The sequence below is a fragment of the Talpa europaea genome, assembly GCF_964194135.1.
Source record: "Talpa europaea genome assembly, chromosome: 4".
Lineage (NCBI taxonomy): Eukaryota > Metazoa > Chordata > Mammalia > Eulipotyphla > Talpidae > Talpa > Talpa europaea.
The window spans coordinates 25,742,697-25,761,928 of NC_140070.1; the positions used below are offsets into that span (position 1 = coordinate 25,742,697).

Sequence of the window (19,232 nt, forward strand, 5' to 3'; positions counted from 1 at the left end):
CTCCCCTCAGCAGTGTATTTTGTCAGTCTGCCTGTTCTGTTCCCTGCTCTGTCTCTGGTGAATCCTCTCACCCTCCCGTGCATCTGGCCTATACCCCGGTTCTTGTATAAATAAATAAAAAATAAATCTTTAAAAAAAATTTCTTTCTGAAGACTGCATCTTATGACTATATTCTTTTTTTTTTTTTTTTAAAGATTTAGTTATTTATGCATACAAGAGCTTGGGTATAGGCCAGAGGTGCAGGGGGTGAGAGGATTCACCAGAGACAGAGCAGGGAACAGAACAGGCAGATGTACCGAAATACACTACTGAGGGGAGCAGTGGGTGAGACAGGAGACGTCTGCTGTGCCATGTGTGTTGCTCCCTGGCAGGCCGGGGATTGAACTCATGCTGCAGAGGCTGCAGACAGCTTCATAGTACTGTGCTTAATCCCTTGAGCCACCAGGGAGGCCCTGACTATATTCTTGTGTAGCCATTCTTATTTTATTACTTGTTGTATTGGGCCACACCACACTGACAAAGACATGGGAGTCATGGAGCAGGCTGCACAAGGCAGGATACTGCTGAGAGCAAGATCCTGACCGTTTTATTCATAGAATAATCATAGAGGATCAGCTCTGTGTGTTAGGAGGACCAGGAGAAAAGGATGGGTGAAACTCAGAAATGTTATCTAGGGCTTGGGGGCAAGAGTCTGCTGACCATGTCATCAGCTTGATGACCAAGTATTGTAATCAAAACCAGACCCCAGACCTCCAGCCATGGTCCTAATCTTATCAACAAGGCATTCCACTGATCAGCTTTTGGGGATCAGTCCTCTGCCCCCTGGGCGTTTCCAGTCATAACTCATGATGTATGAGTCAGGAGTAAGTTTATGCATCCGTCCTCAGCCCCCCAGGCGTTACTGGTCATATCTTGTGATGCACACCCTTCCCAGAGTGATCAAGCTTTCTGCTCTTGATTGATATGAAAGGCATTTTGTAAGGTTTGGCTCATATGACAGTGACTGGGCAGTTCTGACCTTTGTATAGGAATGCCGAACTGCAGGTAACCATAATGGTGGCTGAACAGACTGCTTAAGTCTAGCAGACCCACAATTACTTATCATTATAAATAACATTACAATAAGCATCTTTGTATCAGATTTTAAAAACCCATTTTTCTGGTTATTTTCTTATGTTTTATATTCAGAAGTGGAATTAATGGGTGAATATATATACATGTATATTTGTATATATACACATATATACATATATCCATACGCATATATATTTTTATTCTCAATGTTTCTGGAAATATTTTCTCAGTGAATCTTCCCACAGGCAATATTTGAGAGAGCCCATTTCATTTTTCTCTAGACAGTGTAGTGTTTATACAGAACCTATAACATTGAGTTTTTTAGTAAATTGTTGGGTAAGCTAATAAACTTTTATCGGTCTCGATTTCTTTGGCTATAAGAAAGGACAGTTGTAAAAATTAAAGAGATAAGAAGCAGGTGATGTGCTTTGTTTTCAAACTCTCCAAAATAAGGACTGAGATGTGACCTCATATTGTACATGGGATATGTACTATCATATTGTACATGAATGAAGATAATTAAAAATGGGGTACTCATGATATCTGGCACATATGTGCATCTCATCTTGTTCCTCATCTATATCCTGGTACACTGAGTTAATATTTATGAAGCACCACTGTGTGTGTGTTTTTTTTAAGATTTATTTATTTATGCATAAAAGAGCTGGGGTACAGGCCAGAGGTGTGGGGGGTGAGAGGATTCACCAGAGATAGAGTGGGGAACAGAACAAGCAGATTGACCGAAGTACACTACTAAGGAGAGCAGCGGGTGAGTCAGGAGAGGTCTGGTGCGCCATGTGGGTTGCTCCCTGGCTGGGGGATCAAACTTGTGCTGCGGAGGCTGCGGACAGCTTCATAGGTTGCGTCTTAACCCCTTGAGTCACCAAGGAGGCCCACCACTGTGTGTTCTTAGGGAAGGCGTTTAGGGATTCGTATGCTCACCATCCTCCTAGGAAGGATCTTGGGGGTTGAATACAAATAGCTTTTCAATACTATCAGCCTTAACATTCTATACCATGGTGGACTGAACCCATGAAGTTGAAATGATTGGGGACATTTAGATGGACACACCAACACATCCATGAACATTTAGCTATAGTATTTGGATAATGATTTCTACCTTCCTAATAAATGGTTTTTCCTAACCAGTGAACAGTGACATATAGCCACTCTTCTAATATTCCTCTCTGACATCAAAAATTATTGATTTCCTAGAAATGATCTACTCTACAGGATTCCAGAGGGTCAGACGGGACTCTCTGCAGGGACAGGCCCTTGTCCAAGATGGGTTTTGGTGAACTCAGTTCCTGACAAGAAGGCTGGTGAATATAGCAACCTCTGGCTGAGTTTCTGCAGGCAGATCTGGCAGCTGAGAACCAAGCCTCAGGTCAGGGAGGGAATGCTGAGCAGTCTGTTGATTGAGCATCGTCTTTGTGCAAGGCCCTGTAAGTGACACAAAGATGAATGTTCCGTGCAGCCTAAAGGAGATAAGGCATGTACTTAAATGAAAGGTGCTATAAAGAAGAAGGTCATAACACATTTTGGAAGACAAAGGGAGTTTCCCCAACTGGAGTGAGTGCATCTGGACTTGAAAGGTAGGTCAGAGGAGAGGGGCTGAGTCAGGGAAGGTAACAGCATGGAAGGAAGAGTTGTGAAGCAAAGGCACAGATATGCAAAAGTATGAAAAAGAAATGAAGAGCTGCTTCTGTTCTCAGGTACCTGCATGCTCTCAGAAAGGCTCCTTCAGGCTGGAGCTAGGTGTGTGGCAGGAGAATGGAAGGAGAGGCAGACAGAGGAATGGAGGAGAGGCATTGTGCATAGGCAACTCTCAAGGGGAGGGGAGGAGATGACAACAGAAGTCTGAAGTAGGGTTCGGGGAGAGGTTTGCAGGAGAAAGTCAATCCCTATATGAGCCGAGTGGGAAGAGAAAGTGCTTCACTAACACTCATAGTGAAGCAAAGTCTGCAGAGAAGGAGACAGAGTCAAGGGCACCAAAAGCAGGTGTTAGCTTTGGCAAAGGGCAGTAATGGTGGAGCCCAGTGAGAATATGCCACTGGGGTCCTCTCTGCAGTTCTGGGATCTGCATCTGCATTACCTGTGATCTGTAGGTAGAGCAGATCTACCTGTTGGGAGGCTCTGGTGCTTCTGGACAGGCAGTTGACTGGGAGTTTAAAGCTACTGATCCTGGAACCAGGCTGCTGTATTCAGGCCCTGGCTCTGCCCCTCACTGGTGATATGACTTTATTCCTTCAGCTGATGAAGGTGGGCAATGAAATTACCAATGCCACTAGGTGAGGTGACAGAAGAGAGGGTAAACAACAGCGTGGGAATTAGTCAGAGAAAGTCCCCAGCATCCCAACAGTGGCCTCAGGGGAGGAGTGGTCCCTAAAGATAGAGATGATGTCTTTGACTTAAGGACCATGCAGCTGGCATTGCCTTGTGCGCTTGTACCCCAGGGATGTCTGCTTTCTTCCAGATATCCCGGGACCCACACCCTCTGCAGTGGTAGCCAAATAACAGGAGTTTGCTTCAGTCTGCATCCCTGTGACTGTTTGGGGGGGTTTCTTTGGGAAAACTGAGGCAGTTTCTCAATTTAATATTCCTGGTAGCTGGACCATGTTGGTGGATTTGTCCAGTTCTTCTGAAGGACCATGGGCACCTTGGAAGCAGTGTCTGTCTTGGTTTTCTGACTTACCCTTTTTTCTTTCTTTTCTGATGATGCCAACAGATTAGAGGAAGTGCAGAAGCTCTAATTCCCCTCCCTGTGGTCCTCTGCCCCCAGGGTCAGACTCTTTCAAAGCAGCAATGCTGCTGAAGGACTTGGAGTGGTGGGTCAAGTCCCATTTTGCTGTGTGGCCACAGAAAGGTTGTCTAAGTTCTTCAGAACCCAGTGCCGTCTCTGTGAAATGAGAAGACGGGACCAGTGTCTCCTGGACTCTTTCTGGCCTGAGCCTATGTGGTGTAATAATATCATGAACCCGAGCAAAGGGGCGGAGCTTGACCTGCTCGCGGACTGGATAGCGCTTGACCCGGGAGTCATAGCTCAGAGAAAAAAGGAGATGAGTTTGTGCTCTGTTGTGAATGAAGTTGAGGGAGCAGTGGGAACTTCTCTTTGATTCGGAAAGTTTATTATTTTAGTAGTTGGTACAGCAGTGCCAGATAGGTTTGATTTTTTAAAATACATTTTTTTCTTTCCCTTTTAATTAATTAACTAATTTATACAAGAACTGGGGTACAGTCAGAGGTGCGGGAGGGTGAGTATTCACCAGAGACACAGTGGGGAGCAGAACAGGCAGACTGACTGAAATGCACTGCTGAGGGGAGCAGTGGGTGAGACAGGAGAGGTCTGCCGCACCATGTGGGTTGCTCTGCAGAGGCTGTGTATTGCTTCATAGTGCGGTGCTTAACCCCTTGTGCCACAAGGGAGGCCCATAGCTTTGATTTTTTTTTAAAAAATGTTTTCTAAATAAGGGAGCAGTGCCTTGTCTCAAATAGAGAGGCTTGGCTCTAAATTTTTGACTGCTGCTGACTAGCTGTGTGCGACTCTGCAAATCATGAGCCTCAGTTTCTTCATCTAAATGCTGGAAATAAAAAACATCTGCATTGTCCGTCTTCTGGGATTTTTACAGATAAGATCCAAATACTAATCTTAGATGAAAATACTCAACATGCTCTAAACCACTATAAGTGTTTGCTATCACATTATTTTTATTTCCTTCTAATCCTAGACCATGTCTAGAACACAGCTTGAGAATGTGGTTGCCTCTGATCATTTTTCTAGTAGCCACAGCCAGTCCTTGGACAAGGTTTCTTGCATGCTCCCTTTTCCTACTGTTAGAAATGGTTTATTGAATACTTACTGCATATTCATTTTCTTTGAATTATTCAATTTAATCCTTCTCAATAATCTATGATGGGGTTATTTATATAATCTCCACCTTTCAGGAGAAAACCAAGATCTAGAACAAAAAGATTCTGCCCAAGGTCAGATTCAAGGAAATCACAGAACAAGGTGCAGGATGTCACCTCTTAACTCACGGAACACTGCCGAGTCTGGGTTGACTCTCTGTCATGACTGAGATGTCACATTAGTAACTTCACCTTCACTTTCCAGCACAGTGCAAGGTTGCTTTTGCTGGATGTGGGAGTCACCCTTTCTCTCCCTATTTGGGGTCTTCACTCTTGCCCTGCTTATGTTTATCAAACAGCTGGAATGTCATTGTGGGGGTGGGAGGATGAAGCACAGATGAGGAGGAAACCACCCAGGTGGAGAGCAAAGGGCCATGGAATAGAGCGGGCTGTGAATTTCAGCGTTTCTTCAGGCTTTCACCATGGAAGTTGTTTCCATAAAGGGAAGTGTGTAAGAACGGAGAGAGCCCTGGCAGCCCCCAATGACCCTCTAGTAGGTGAATTCAGCTCAACTTCAGGCCATAGGTTTAAGTAAAAATCTATGGCCATCTCCTGTGAGCTGAGAGGGTGAAGAGATCGGACAGCAGAACTGCTCTGGCCTTTCCAGTTTCAGTTTGTGGTCATCCTTGGGCGGCGTGTGCTATGCTATGTTAATGTCTCACCAGAGATTTTTCACCTCTGTATAATGTGCCTCTCCTCTGCGGGAGGAGCAGCATCTCACTGTTCTCCAGGGGTGATGGTTGAGACAATGTTATTTTCCTCACCCGCCTCACCAGCTGTGTGCAATGCCTTCAGGTGTCATTCTTCCAGTTTTGGAGAAAAATCTCCATTTCAGGGCAAGAAAAATTGGATTTGTGCTCACTGGCACCCACCCTGCATCAAATCACAAACAGAAACTTGCCATATATTTCTTCAGATACCGTGAAATTAAACTGGGCTCCAGTCCACATCCCTAGTTCAGTTCCCAGTCCAGGAAGGGCTCCTGAATGTTTGTTATGCTTAGGCTGGCACCTAAAACCCATTGATTGTATTAAAAGTAAAGCTAGGTGCTAAATCCTGCAACCTTGGGCAAGACATAAACTTTCTTATGTCCTATCAGGGATAGGAAGGTCCAATCAGTTGGGATTCAAGCTGATGAAAGTCCTGTCATCTTTAACTTATTTTCTCTCCAGTTTGAGAAATAATTAGCATAGAACAACCCCAAAAATCTGAGTACACATTTTTCCCAAGTGCACACAAATCATTCTCCAGGATCGATCACATCCTGGGACACAAGACAAACATCAACTGATACACCAAGACTGAAATCATACCAACCATCTTCTCTGACCATGAAGGCATCAAACTAGAAATAAACCATAAAAAGAAGGCAAGGAACTCTCCTACCTCATCGAGATTGAAACCCACACTACTGGAAGACCACTGGACTAATGAGGAGATCAAAGAAGAAATTAAAAAATACTTTGAGTTGAATGACAAGGAGGACACCAATTTCCTAAATGTGTGGGATGCAGCAAAAGCAGTAATAAGAGGAAAATATATAGCAATAGAGGCTCACATCAAGGAACAAAAAAGAACTCAAAGCTAATCTAATCACAGCTCAAAGAACGAGAAAGAATCAGCACATACCACTGCGGAAGGTTCAGGTATACAGCATGTTCATTTGCTTTCATTTATTGTGAAATGATTACCATAGAAAGTTTAGTTAACATCCATCATCTCATATGGATTCAATGAAAAGAAAAAGGAAAAAAAAGGTTCTCCTCATCGTGAGAACACCTGGATCAACTTTCTTAACAACTTTTCCATCTAGCTCACAGCATGGCAACTAGAGTCATTATATCAGACAGAACATCCCTAGTGCTCAATTATTCAAACTGGAAGTTTGTCCCTGCCTCCTTCCTCACTGCCAACCCCCACTTCTTCTTTAGTTTTCCAAGTGAGCTGATTGATGGCCAAGCATTGACATTTGTTCTGCAGACAGGAGCATGAGGTGGAGTCCATGGAGGGCACTTTATAGGCTAGGCTTAGAAATGGCAACTGTGGGCTATAGCGTCTGCTGGAGTTTCATCACATGACCACACTGAATTGCAGGGGAGGCTGGGAGCCATGGTCCAAGCCTCAATGAGAAGGGAAACTGAGTGGAGTGAACGGAGCCATGGACAGGGCAGAGTAAAGGGAATGCCCAGGAGGGGCCGCTGCTTCTGGTACCAGGACAGCCCAAAACTCCCTGACCTTCAAGGCTGGCCTTAGCCCCAAGGTGGGGGTTAGCTCTTCTGGCTTCTTACTTGGAATTCACTTTCCTATTTTGCTAAGACTGATGACCCTTTAGAACTGGTGATGAGATGTGAGCGCAGCAGGGACATGGCACACAGCCTTCCTTCTGTCTCCCTACTCATGCCCAGCTCTCGCAGTTTTTCTCTTGCACTGAGAACTGTGAATGTGTTGGAGCCTCGCTGCAGCTCATGACTTACTCCTTCATCCTCCTGTGAGCCGAAGTCACAGCAGGCTCTCTGGAAACAGCCACAGACTCGGGTGCCACATTCAAGGCAGATATCTCCAAGGCAGGATCACACTGGAAACAAAGGTCAGAGGGCGCTTGCTGAGAGCCAGGAGAGTCGAGGGGTTCAGCCTGTCATCTCAACACTGGCCAGGGGTGTGTTTTGAAGAGGAGCTTCTGCAATAGTATGTTCATTGAAGCAATGCGATTATTACGATTTTTCCAATAATGCACCCATATTTTGAAGACAGATAAGCTGGCCTGCTCCCAGCAGCAGGGCACAGCATTTTTAAAAAAAGAATTGTTTTATTTATTTAAGCATACAAGAGCTGGGGTATAAGCCAGAGGTGTGGGGCTGAGAGGATTCACCAGAGACAGAGTCAGGAGCAGAACAGGCGGATCTACTGAAATACACTGCTGAGGGGAGCAACAGGCCAAGATAGGAGAGGTTCTTTGCGCCATGTGGCTTAGTTCCCTAGCCAGGGATCGAACTCATGCCTCAGCGCTTGATAGCACTGAGACTTAACCCCCGCACCAAACAAAACCCATGTCATTGACCCTGTCCTGGCACTCTTCCCCTGGCTCACTGTTCTCAAAGAAGATACATATGCATCCTTATGTGGAATGGTGAGGACTGTGAGGGAAAGTTGGTTAGGAAAATTTGGGTTTGTATTCAAGAGATCTTTTATTTTGATTTTATCTTTTTTTTGCAATTAAAAAGTTTTGTTTTCTATGATGTAATATAGGAACATCTATAGTTAAATAACAATACAATCATTACAGTTAATAGAACAACAGTTTATATCATAACTATTTCCCAGAAGTTTAGCTTAATTTTTTTAGGTTGATTTTTGATTCAGAAATTAGAGTTGAGACTTTATCTCAATTATTATTACTTAAAATATTTTACTTTCCTATTTAAGTTTGAAGGCTTCATTTAAATTTTTAAACCCAAAGAAACTTATTTTCCTTTTATTTAGGTCCACAAAACCATTATTATTGTGCAAAGTTACTGGAAAATCTAATATTCAGTCTAAGTAAATTGGGATTATTTAAAGATTATTTGCATGCATGAAAATCAGGTGAAATGAGTTTTAAAAATATTTTATATTTTAACCGGATGGTCTCATTCATAGCAGGAATCTAGAAAACTTAAATAAGGGACCAGGAAAATGAATAACTATAAGAAAGTGAAAATCAAAATCAACAAAAAACTATTAACCAGAGACACTTTTTGGGGGGTGGGGGCTGGGAGGGGAGGGATTGGGGTCAGAATGGGGGATTTACAATTGTATGGGGGAATACAAAAATAAAATTTATTATTAAAAAAATAAATAAAATTAAAAAAAATTTATATTTTATTTCTGTTTAGAACAAAAAACTTTTGAATTACAAATATCTCCTATTGGAAATAGAACACTTAAAAATATCATTTTTATAGCTCAAAGCATTTTATAGCTCAATCTTCATATTTAATTTGATTACAATTATGAACATTAAGTATGAAACAAGCTGTCCAAAGGACTGTTGAATTATTTAATTACCTCTGGGAATGTAGAGGTGATAGTTAACATAAACAATTCCACAAGTGAGACTCTTTAGTGCTTTCTGTCTCCAAGCTTAGAATGACATGACTATCCAAACACCAGTTGCTTGTTGAACAAAATATTAACTGCTTAAATCTGTTTCCAATATTTTAAGTTCCAGATGGTCATTTATCCAGTAGAAAGGACAAGGAAGCATTAAATTCAAATGTGTTCTTACAGTATTTCAGTTAAGTGAATTTTCAAAAAGTCAATATTCAAAATTAATATTTAAAAAAGGAAGAAATGTATTTACATGCATGGACCCTTATTATCAGATATGCAATGTTGAAAGAATGTCTAACAATCAAAACAGAAAAATCTTTAAGAGGTTTTATCAGCTATTATGTTCCAGTTCTGGGGGAAAAGGGATGCATGACAGCTGTCTTGCCTGGAAAAATCCCGGAGTCTTTTTAGGGAAGAAAAGAGTATGGTATAGTTTTAATGGCGTGATAGAAGAAGTGTGGATGAAATGTTATGGCAATAGAGATAAAGGAATAATTATTTCTACCAGAGGTAGGGAGACAGGGATGAGAAGTGGCAGGAGAAATACACATAAATGCCCCATTTCAACTGGGTTTGACAGGGATGAGAAGTGGCAGGAGAAATACACATAAATGCCCCATTTCAACTGGGTTTGCAGAGGAGGCAGATAGGAATAGGGCTGAGGAAAGAAATGCATAGTGTATAGCTCAGGATCAAGTTGACCTTGTCTCAGGTTAGATATCAGTGGGAAAAACTACAAGATTGGGCAAGAAAATATTTCTAAATGTAGAAAATATTCACAGCTATCTATCTGACATGGTCAGAAAATGAAAATTTCCACTTCACTGGGAAAATGAAATTTTCCCAATACCTGAAATCTTATAATTTAAGAAGGCTTTATTTTAAATTTTGAACCTGAAAAAACAATTTGACAACTCTAGTTTATCTTCATAAATGTCAACTATTATGCTATGTTAAAATGTCTTCAGGGACTAGTAAGGTATGTGCAACTATTTGCCTTGAAAATCAGAGGCCTCATTTTGCTATTTTATTTTTTAAATTCTGGCTTCTCTATTTTCTTCTTCCTCTGTTATTTTTTCTGTGTCCTCACCTTCTGGTAAATTTTTCTTGCTGCTGTCAGTATGCCTGCCTCTAATAACCTGCTTCACCTAATTTGCTTTCTTTCCTCTGTTGAAGAATAGGAAAGAAGAAAATTCATCTGGCTTGAATTATGTTCTAGAAAGAGCGAGTGGTTTATGAATTGAGGTACTCTCCCAGGAGGGCTGAAACATGGGCTTTGTGATAGCTTATGTGTTCATTTGTTGATTCTTGGTTGTGTTCTATCTAGCAAGATTGCTAAAAAGGCGACCTCTAAAAAATTCAGTTGTCACTTTATTTGAAATACCATTTGCCTATTTGAGAAAATACCAAATGCTGAAATGACTTCAAGTTGAAGTTTATCTTGGAATAATCCTTAGAGATTTTAGAAAAGCAAACTGGTAGAATACAATTTTTCAAAGTGTTGATGGGATATATATGCTCAGGTTTTAGATCTTGCCTGTTGAAAAGAACCTTCTACAATAAATCAAGGGAGCAAAGTGAAGCTGTTCATTTGTCTTCTGCAGCAGAAACGTATTAAGGGCTTTTCTGTGGATAATTTTTTTCCTGGAACTTTTGTCAATGCTTAAACCTTTATGGTTATTTTATAGTGAAACAACATTTTAAGGGGCATTGTGGTATATCTGGGGATTAAAAAAATAAAAACTGATTTCGTTTATTTAACTCTCTGGAGGTAGTATTGTTTCTAATTTTCTGAGGGAAGAAAGTAAATACTCAAGAGAGCACTCACATCAGACAAGAATTTGATTTAAGCCCTCTCTGACCTATGACCTTGCTCTGCCAAGCTCCCATTTTGTTCTCGTCCTTGTAGTAACTGATCCCGAAAGTTGCCAGTTTGCCAGTTTATTTTATTCCTTATTTGGAAAACAGAGAATTGAACTAGTTGGTTTCTGACATTCCTTACAACTTTAGTTAGAATCCCAGATTTTTTTAAAGATTAATTTTACTTACAGAGAAGATGTTGAAGAACTAGGTTGGTTCAGGTGGGATGGGAACAGCAAGACTCTTGGCTGAGCACTCTGTCACAAACCGAAACCGTTAACAGGCAGGGTGAGGGGCACCCTGGGACCCTGGGACCTGCCTACTCTAAATGGGTTCTGCCATCAGCCACATCAAGACAAAATGTGCTCTAGTGCGCAAGACCTTCAATAAAAAATGGCTTTAATACAATTAATGTGCAATAAAGAGAAGAGAAAGAATGTTATTAAAATAGTTTGCAATTCAATACTAAAAGTTACCCATGCCCTTGTGGATAAATGCCCAGCCAAACAGGGGTGGCTCAAAGCAGGACTGCTGAGGCCCAAAAGCTAAGTCTAAGGCACCTTCTGGTGGGGACCCATAGGGGCAGAAGGGGCCGGGCAAGTCTGGAAGGAAAAGAGCAAAATCAAAACCCAAGTCAAGATAAGGGCTGCCTGTGTTAACCTCCCCCTCGCATCATTCACCCACATCTCTGTCTCTCTCAAGTGTCTCCTTCCATGTCCCCCAAGTCCCTGGTAACCATCTAAGGTTGAGAAGCAAGCACAGCTTCTTCACATGTCTCTCTGCTCCCTGTGCCTCTCCTAGACAGCTTGATCTCTTCCTTCTCCCTCTCTTCTCTCCTCCAGACCCAATTCCGCCCTTCCTTAGGGTAGGGCCTGGAACCTGGAACCGCCCTGTTCCCTGGGGAGAGAAACTTTTAGGCCTTGCCACTGCAGCAGGGACTTACTTTTCTCATGGCACTCTGCAGCAGGGCCTCCCAGTCTGGCTCTGACGAGTTCCAGACCCCAAAAGAATGAGGTGTGGACAAAGATGGCCAAGCCTGGTGGTGGAGAACATGGAGCAGTGGTCATGGTCAGGTAGGAGTCTTCACAACTTTCAAACTACATTCTGAGTAGGTGCTTGAGGAGCAGTGGGGGGATTTCTTGCCAGATGAAAAACAAACCAACTTTATCCAGATAACCCTTCCCTTTTAGAAAGAAGAAAGTCACATAAAGCCATCCCCATCTATTTTGCAGTCATGCAACCCACAGTATTAAACCTCTGGAAACTTTCATCATCTGGCCAGGTCTACCACACAGAGCCTTGCAGGCTGTGCCCTGCACCACCACTAGGGGCACCATCCACACGGCACAGCCCTGATGACAGTCCTTGGAGTTGTGCAATGCAGCAGACGTCATAACAATAACCATTGTTTATGAGGCCATTTATTCTGTACCAGGCACACCAAACACTGTATTTCATTTAATTTTCACAATAACCCTTTGATGTAGCATGTACTATCTTTCAGAGGAAGAAATTGGGAAGCACCCACGGTTAATCTGCTTGTGTGCGGGAGGGGCAGGTCTTCCTTCATAGCCCATGCTCTTTCCATAAGATTCCCTCCCCTCTCCAGAGGAGGTCTTTTAAGCCAGGCCAATGCAGATGAGTGTTAGGGGGGTATTGTCAACATCCTGGAAGTGTTTCCATGAGAATGCTATAGCAGGTCACCACAATTCCACCCTGACATTAAAACTTCACCACTCAATTCGTAATAGAAAGGAGCTCTGCTACTCACCTCCCACTCTCTCCCTTCCTCCTTACTGCCTCTCTCCAGGGCACTCTGTGACCCCAGCAGCCACATTTCAAGGCATTTCTGAGTCCTGCTGGCCATTTCCTTTGCTTTAGCCTTAGACTAGAGGCCACATATAGCATCTTTTTGTGACTTTTTGCAGAAAGAGCAAGAGAATCACACACTAAGTAGTGAGTGGAGCTTTTGCTACAAATTTAAGGTGTATTTGGGAATGTGGATGTGCCCAGTGTGGGATCCAGGTGGGCCAAGCTCTTCAGGTCAAGGAGACCCACAGACCTGTCACCTGGAGGATGCTCACTCTTTGTGAAACAAGGCTGTAATGCAATATATGTGTGTACTAGAAATGTGACAACTACACATTGGGGAGGGGTTGTTTTATGTTTTTGTTTTGTCACAGTGCAAGTGTGTATTACGTGCAAGCAGTGAGGATAAGGTAAGAGGTAAAATGAGGCAGTGCTGGAGATGCCGGCTGGGTGCTGAGGTTGCTCAGTGGGGCCTTTCCATCTGCCCCCTGCTGCAGTTCCACCTCCTGGAATTTGCTGACCCTCTTTCATCCTCCCCTGACTGTCTTATTCTGTTCCTCGAGAACTTTTGGCTTGAAAGAGGGGAGAGGATTATCTAGAAAACAGCCAATGAGCTATAAACAGGGAGCCTTTCAAGAGTAGGCTTTTTGCTTGATGGTGAGGTTTGGAAAGGTCTCCTTACCTCTTTCCTTACCTGATATTCCTTCCTCTCCTCCACCCTTGGCTGGGCTGGGGCGTGTCCTCACCGCCTGCCTCCTTTGTGGCTCACAGTGGGAGGCTTTGTAGTCGGTTCGGGTCTCTCTCCTTCCCTTTGAACTCCCCCAGGGCAAAGGGGGATGGTCCTCAATGCACTTTGATGCAACACACACTTATTTAACTGTGGTCTCCCTATGTGGCACAGGTGAAGAGAGGACTGTGGAGACTTGAGGAGAAAAACCTCTCATGATGGTTCCCAGGGGGAGGGGAGCAGGGCTGTCTGAGGACAAGAATCTCTCATCTACCCTTTTATGGATACAGCCCTTGCCTTTCCTCTGTCTTAACCTCTGGCAACCACTAATCTGATATCCAGCTCTATAATTCTGTTATGTCAAGAATGTGACATAAATGGAATCACACAGTATGTAACCTTTTCTTACTGGCTTTTTTTCATTCTGCATAATTCCCTGAGATCCATTCAAGGTGCTACATGGAATAATAGTTCATTCCTTTATAGCTGAGAAGTATTCTGTAGTATGGACATAGCACAATTTAATCACTCACCCATTGTGGAAAATTTGGCTTTTTTTCAGTTTTTGACTGTTTTGAATAAAACTATCTATAGGTTTTTGTATGAACATAATATCTTATTTTTCTGCGATAAATAAGTAAGAGCATAATTGATGTGCTATACAAGAAGTTTGGAATGTTTTGATTTATAAGAAACTGTCATCCTTTTCTATGAAGTGACAGTAGCATTTTACATTCCTGCCAGTAATTTATGAGGGACCCACCTTCTCTGAAAACTTGCCTGTATTTGGTGCTATTGGCATTTTTATTTTAGCAATTCCGATAGATGTGCCCTATCTCATGGTAGATCTGGTTTGCATTTCTCTGATGGCTAAGGGTGTTGAACATGTTATCATGTGCTTTTTTGCCATCATTATATCCTTGCCAGTGAAATACCTGTTCATGTCTTTTGTTCATTTACTAATTTTTTAAAATGCTTTTATTGTTGAGTTTTAAGACTTCCTTATATGTTCTAGATATAAGTTCTTTGCCAGACATTTGGTTTGCCAATATTTTCTCCCAGTCTGTCTTTTTTTTTTTTTTTTAAATTTTCTATAGGGTCTTCCACAGAACAGGAGTTCTGAATGTTGATGAGGTCCAACTTAGTAATTTTTCTGTGATTGGAATGTGTTAGTTTTATATCTAAGTACTTTTCATTTAGCCCTAGGTTCTGAAGATTTTCTTCTAAGTTTTTTGCCTAGAAGTTTTATAAGTATTACATTTAAGTCTGTGATTCATCTTGAGATAGTTTTTGTATAAATGTGAGGTCTAAGTCAAATGTTCCTTTGTTTTTGCTTATGGATGTCAAATTGCTCCAGTACCATTTGTTGAAAAGTCTATTGTCTATTAAATTGCTTTTGCATTTTTGTCATTAACCATTGGGGCATATTTGTGTGGGCCTTGTGCTTTCTACAACCATCTTGAAATTTCCTATCCTTTCATAGCAACATATAAAAAAAAACAAGGTAAATGGTCTATTCACCTAAATGAAGCATGCCACTAGTATAATAAATCATTTGATTATGAATTATTTGGTAGTTTAAAGAGGTCTCATCACACACTCATGAATCATCTCCAAGGCCTGCTGGTCTTTATGAGAACAGAGTATTTGGCCCATATCCCACCAAAATATTTCCTTTTACCTAAATAGAAAGGCATGGGAAAGAGTGCCCATATTTTTCCCAAGGACAAGAAAAGTAATTGGCCTTTGTCAGGCATCCTTTTTTTTGCACAGACTTCAGCTGAGACATATAACCAGCAGCTCTGCTGGGACCCAGGCGCCTGCTCACAGGCAAAAACTGTTAAGGGATATCTAAGGAAAATCAGCTGATCCCTTTCTGGGACACATCAAGCCCGATAACCCAGGTTAGTCAAGCAAGACTGAAATCTGCTTTGCCTCCTTGGGCTTTTGAAACATGCATCTGTACAAACCTGCCTGTGCGGACATCCCTAGCCCCAAGCTGGGCCTGCCCAAATCCGGTGAATCAACTCTGAAATGCAGGCGGCACGTGGCAGTGACCAGACCTCCGCCCGCTGTAACCTGCTGGCCTGCCCGGTCCAGTGGAGCAGTGGAACGGAAATATTTGGAAAAGTTTTTACGTGTCCATGGAATTTCATTGCAGGAAACCACCAGGGCAGAGACGGGCATGACTTACAGGTACTTGCTGATTGCTATGTTATTCAACCAGGGCACTGCACTGAAAGGTTGTCGTTAGTAAAAAAAATAAGCATTGAAACTGCAAGACAAACACTATGTATCAATAGAAAAAGGGGGAAATGAATGCAGTGAACCCCCTTTTTGGGCTGCTTTATTTATTTTATTTTTTAGTTTTAATTTTTTTTTTAAGATCTATTTATTTATACATACAAGAGCTGGGGTACAGACCAGAGGTGTGAGGGGTGAGAGGATTCACTAGAGACAGAATGGGGAACAGAACAGGCAGACTGACCAAAGTACACTGCTGAGGGGTGCAGCGGGCGAGTCAGGAGAGGTCCCTGGCCAACCGGGGGATCAAACTCGTGCTGCAGAGGCTGCGGACAGCTTCATAGGTTGCATCTTAACCCCTTGTGCCCCCAGGGAGGCCCTAAATTGTCTACTTTAATTTTGCTCAAAAGATTGTCTAGGTGATAGGTCAGGCTCACCTGTGAAAGCTTCTCACTATGTGCTGTCAGAAATAGCCTTGACTTTGAGTAGGCAGATGCTTTAGCAAGTCATCCTGAAAAACAGGGACTTTGTTTATTTAAGAGAATATATAAATAAAGACAGATTTGTTTTGTTTTAACGCTGCCTAGGTTTTATGGCTGCTATTTTCTTCTAAGTCTGAATCATGCGGTCTGTGTGAATGGCTAATAAAGTAGTTCAAGAAACTGAGGGAGTTCTTGAAATGACAACACTTTTTATCAATGTAGTCCAAGATAAAGTACTGGCTGCTCTCTAACCTTCCAATTTCATCATTTATTCTGTGAAAAATTAACGAAAGGGAGAACTACTTTCCTGGTATGCGGTTGGATGTGTAATCTTTATAAATTGCTCTGTGATGGGAAGGATCATTCTTTTTCAGAGCAGTTATTGTTCTAGTCCTCTACAAGATCTGCCTGTGCTTAGTTAAATCACTGACAGCACCTGCACCAGTGCTTTCTAGACAAATGCCCAGGGATTTCAACACTGGGAAGCAGAGCAAAAGCTATTCAGAAGGATGAGATAGTTGAAAACTGAAAAACAAAACAAGATGAAACAAAAAACCAAACCAGCTTAGCACTTGTGAAGAATACTTCCTTAGCTCAAGTCAAATTTTTGACTTCAGAGAGTTTGCATGTACAGATTGTCCCCAGTGATTTCACTTCTCTATAATCTAAAGAGCTATTTTAGTAGAGTAGCGAGTGCTCTAGTTTATCAGCTAATTTGATTGAGAAAGCAATTTGCAATGATATGACTCCTCTCTGGAGGGCAAAGTATTTCACGCAGACTCTATACAGTAAAGGGCTCCTGCAGAAGAGGGGTGAATCTTCTAGGCTTACAGGGCATTTAAACTGAGAGCAGCCTAGTCCATCAGGTTTCAGGAATGGAGCCTGAGAAGAATCTAAATGCATATCCAGGAGAACAGAGTGGGGCTCCTCTCACTGGGGTGGAGGAGGAGATGCCAGCCTTTCTCACTCCCATCCTCTGAACCTGTCTTCAGAGGACAGCCTACTTCCTCTCACAATTTCTGGTTCAAATATCAATTATGTGATCTGTGCCTATGAGCAGGCAAAGATATGTCTCAGGACAGTGCTTTTGAAATGGTAAAAAAACAGAGGCATGCTTTCTTCATACAGGTGAAAGCAAAGCTGTCCCAAATGGTGTGGGGTTGGCAGCCCAGCTTCTTGAGGGGTTCCCTGCAGATTCTGTTCTCTCCAAGGCTTGAGAGCACACTTCTGAAGCATTGGCGGGCATGTGTCTATGACCTTGATGATGCTGGGTCCTCTTCAGAGGTGACCCTTGGTAGGCGTATGTGCTGCTAATCACACTCTAGTAAGAAATAGGACTTGGGGAAATTTTCACAGATCAGAATTTGAGGGGGGTAAAAGCACAGTTAATTGATAATTGGCCCCAGAAAATAGCCATTTTTTTTAATTAAGAACATGTGCTAGTCTCTATCCAACTCTTCGCGATACATCTGCCATGACCCCTCACTCTAACTGGAAGCAGGGCCCCTTTCTTCATACCAGTGTCCATTCTTGCTTCAAGGCTCTTATTAATTGTCCTTATTTAACTCATCCTCCTTTAAACATCAGGATGGGATTTTTTTTAAAAGATTTATTTATTTATGCATACAAGAGCTGGGGTACAAGCCAGAGATGTGGGGGGTGGGTGGGTGAGAGGATTCACCAGAGACAGAGCAGGGAACAGAACAGGCAGACTGATGAAATACACTGCTGAGTGGAGCATCAGGCGAGACAGGAGAGGTCTGCTTCGCCATGTGGGCTGCTCCCTGGCTGGCTGGGGAACGAACTCATGCTGCAGAGCCTGCGGATTGCTTCATAGTGCGGTGCTTATCCCCTTGCACCACCAGGGAGGCCCCAGTATGGGATTTTTAAAGAGAATCCAGGTTTTCTTGGGAAAACCCTCACTTGGCTCTTGTAAACATAAGCAGGGTGAAGTGGGCAGGTGCTTTAAGAATTTTCTTTACTTGATTTCCTCTTCCCCTGAGACTACAGCTATGTTAAAAGACCTAGTTCAACCTGTCTTTCCGATTTTTTTCTGAAGGGTCTTGTTTCATGTCTAGTGAAATGGCATTAACCAAATGAGTTCAAGTCTCAGTTCTTCAGGTTTACCCTGCATGCCCTTGGGCTGTCTGTGATGTGTAAGTGCCTAACATACAGTAGGTGCTCACTCAATACAGACTCCCCTCTCACTTGTTCTGTAGGTTCTGCCAGTCAGTCTAGAGGCAGGGGATGACAGCACCCTATAGTTGAAACATACAGATGGAGAAGATAGACAATTCTCAGAAGGAAAAGAAATAATAAAATAATCTATAGTAGTTCACAATCTGCAGGTTTCCATGCTGAGGTTTGAATTCTGAGATCTGGAAAAGTCAGGGAAGTGTTTTTTCTTCCTAATTTGGTCAAATCCCATCTCAGCCTTCAGCCCAGTTCCAGCTGCTTGGGTCCCTCAATCATCTGAGAGAAATTATGTTGTGTTTCCATGGAGACTTCGTTTTGTTTTTAACTATAGGTGACCAGGGGAGGTCATATCAATAAATATGCAAACACAAGTATCAAGTAAAAGGAAACTGGAGAAATTGTTTGATTATGGCATTAAAAATGCCAAGTTATTGTTTAAATCTGTTGATTTAGAATTTTCAGCAAAAAATTAGACTTTTTTGTGGGTTCAGCTTTATTAGTGTCTACAAAATTGTCACCCCAAATGTTCCTTCAGTCATTTCTTTTTTTAAATTTATTTATCTATTTTTACATTTTATTTATTTACATATTTATTTACATTTTATTTATTTACTTTTTTTACATATTGTAAGGGCAGGAAGGACCACAGTGCAGGTTTTCTGATCCCATGCAGACCGGGTAAAGGAGGAGTCAGAGTCCTCAGTGGTTTTTTGCAGGTCTTTTATTGGGGTTCAGCAGGTACATGGCAGGCAGGGGTGCTGGGGGGCTGGGAGGCTGGCAGTCCTCCTAGCCCCCAGCAAATCTTCACTCTATCTGGGCTCTCTGGCGTTCTCTGCTTCTGC

At 42.4% G+C, this 19,232-nt stretch overlaps 1 protein-coding gene across 3 annotated transcripts in view; it reads left to right on the plus strand.

Moving 5' to 3' along the window:
- KCNAB1 (potassium voltage-gated channel subfamily A regulatory beta subunit 1) overlaps positions 1-19,232 on the plus strand; it is a gene marked incomplete at both ends in the record, with an annotated part of 324,812 nt that overhangs the window by 3,747 nt on the left and 301,833 nt on the right. Inside the window, one exon of one of the 3 annotated variants that reach the window (XM_084231609.1) lies at positions 15,423-15,664. The exons of the other annotated variants lie outside the window; for them this stretch is intronic. Within the exon in view, the coding sequence (XP_084087735.1) occupies positions 15,423-15,664 (242 nt within the window). Of the gene's footprint in view, positions 1-15,422; positions 15,665-19,232 lie in introns of those variants that run through there. 3 annotated transcript variants of the gene reach the window in all.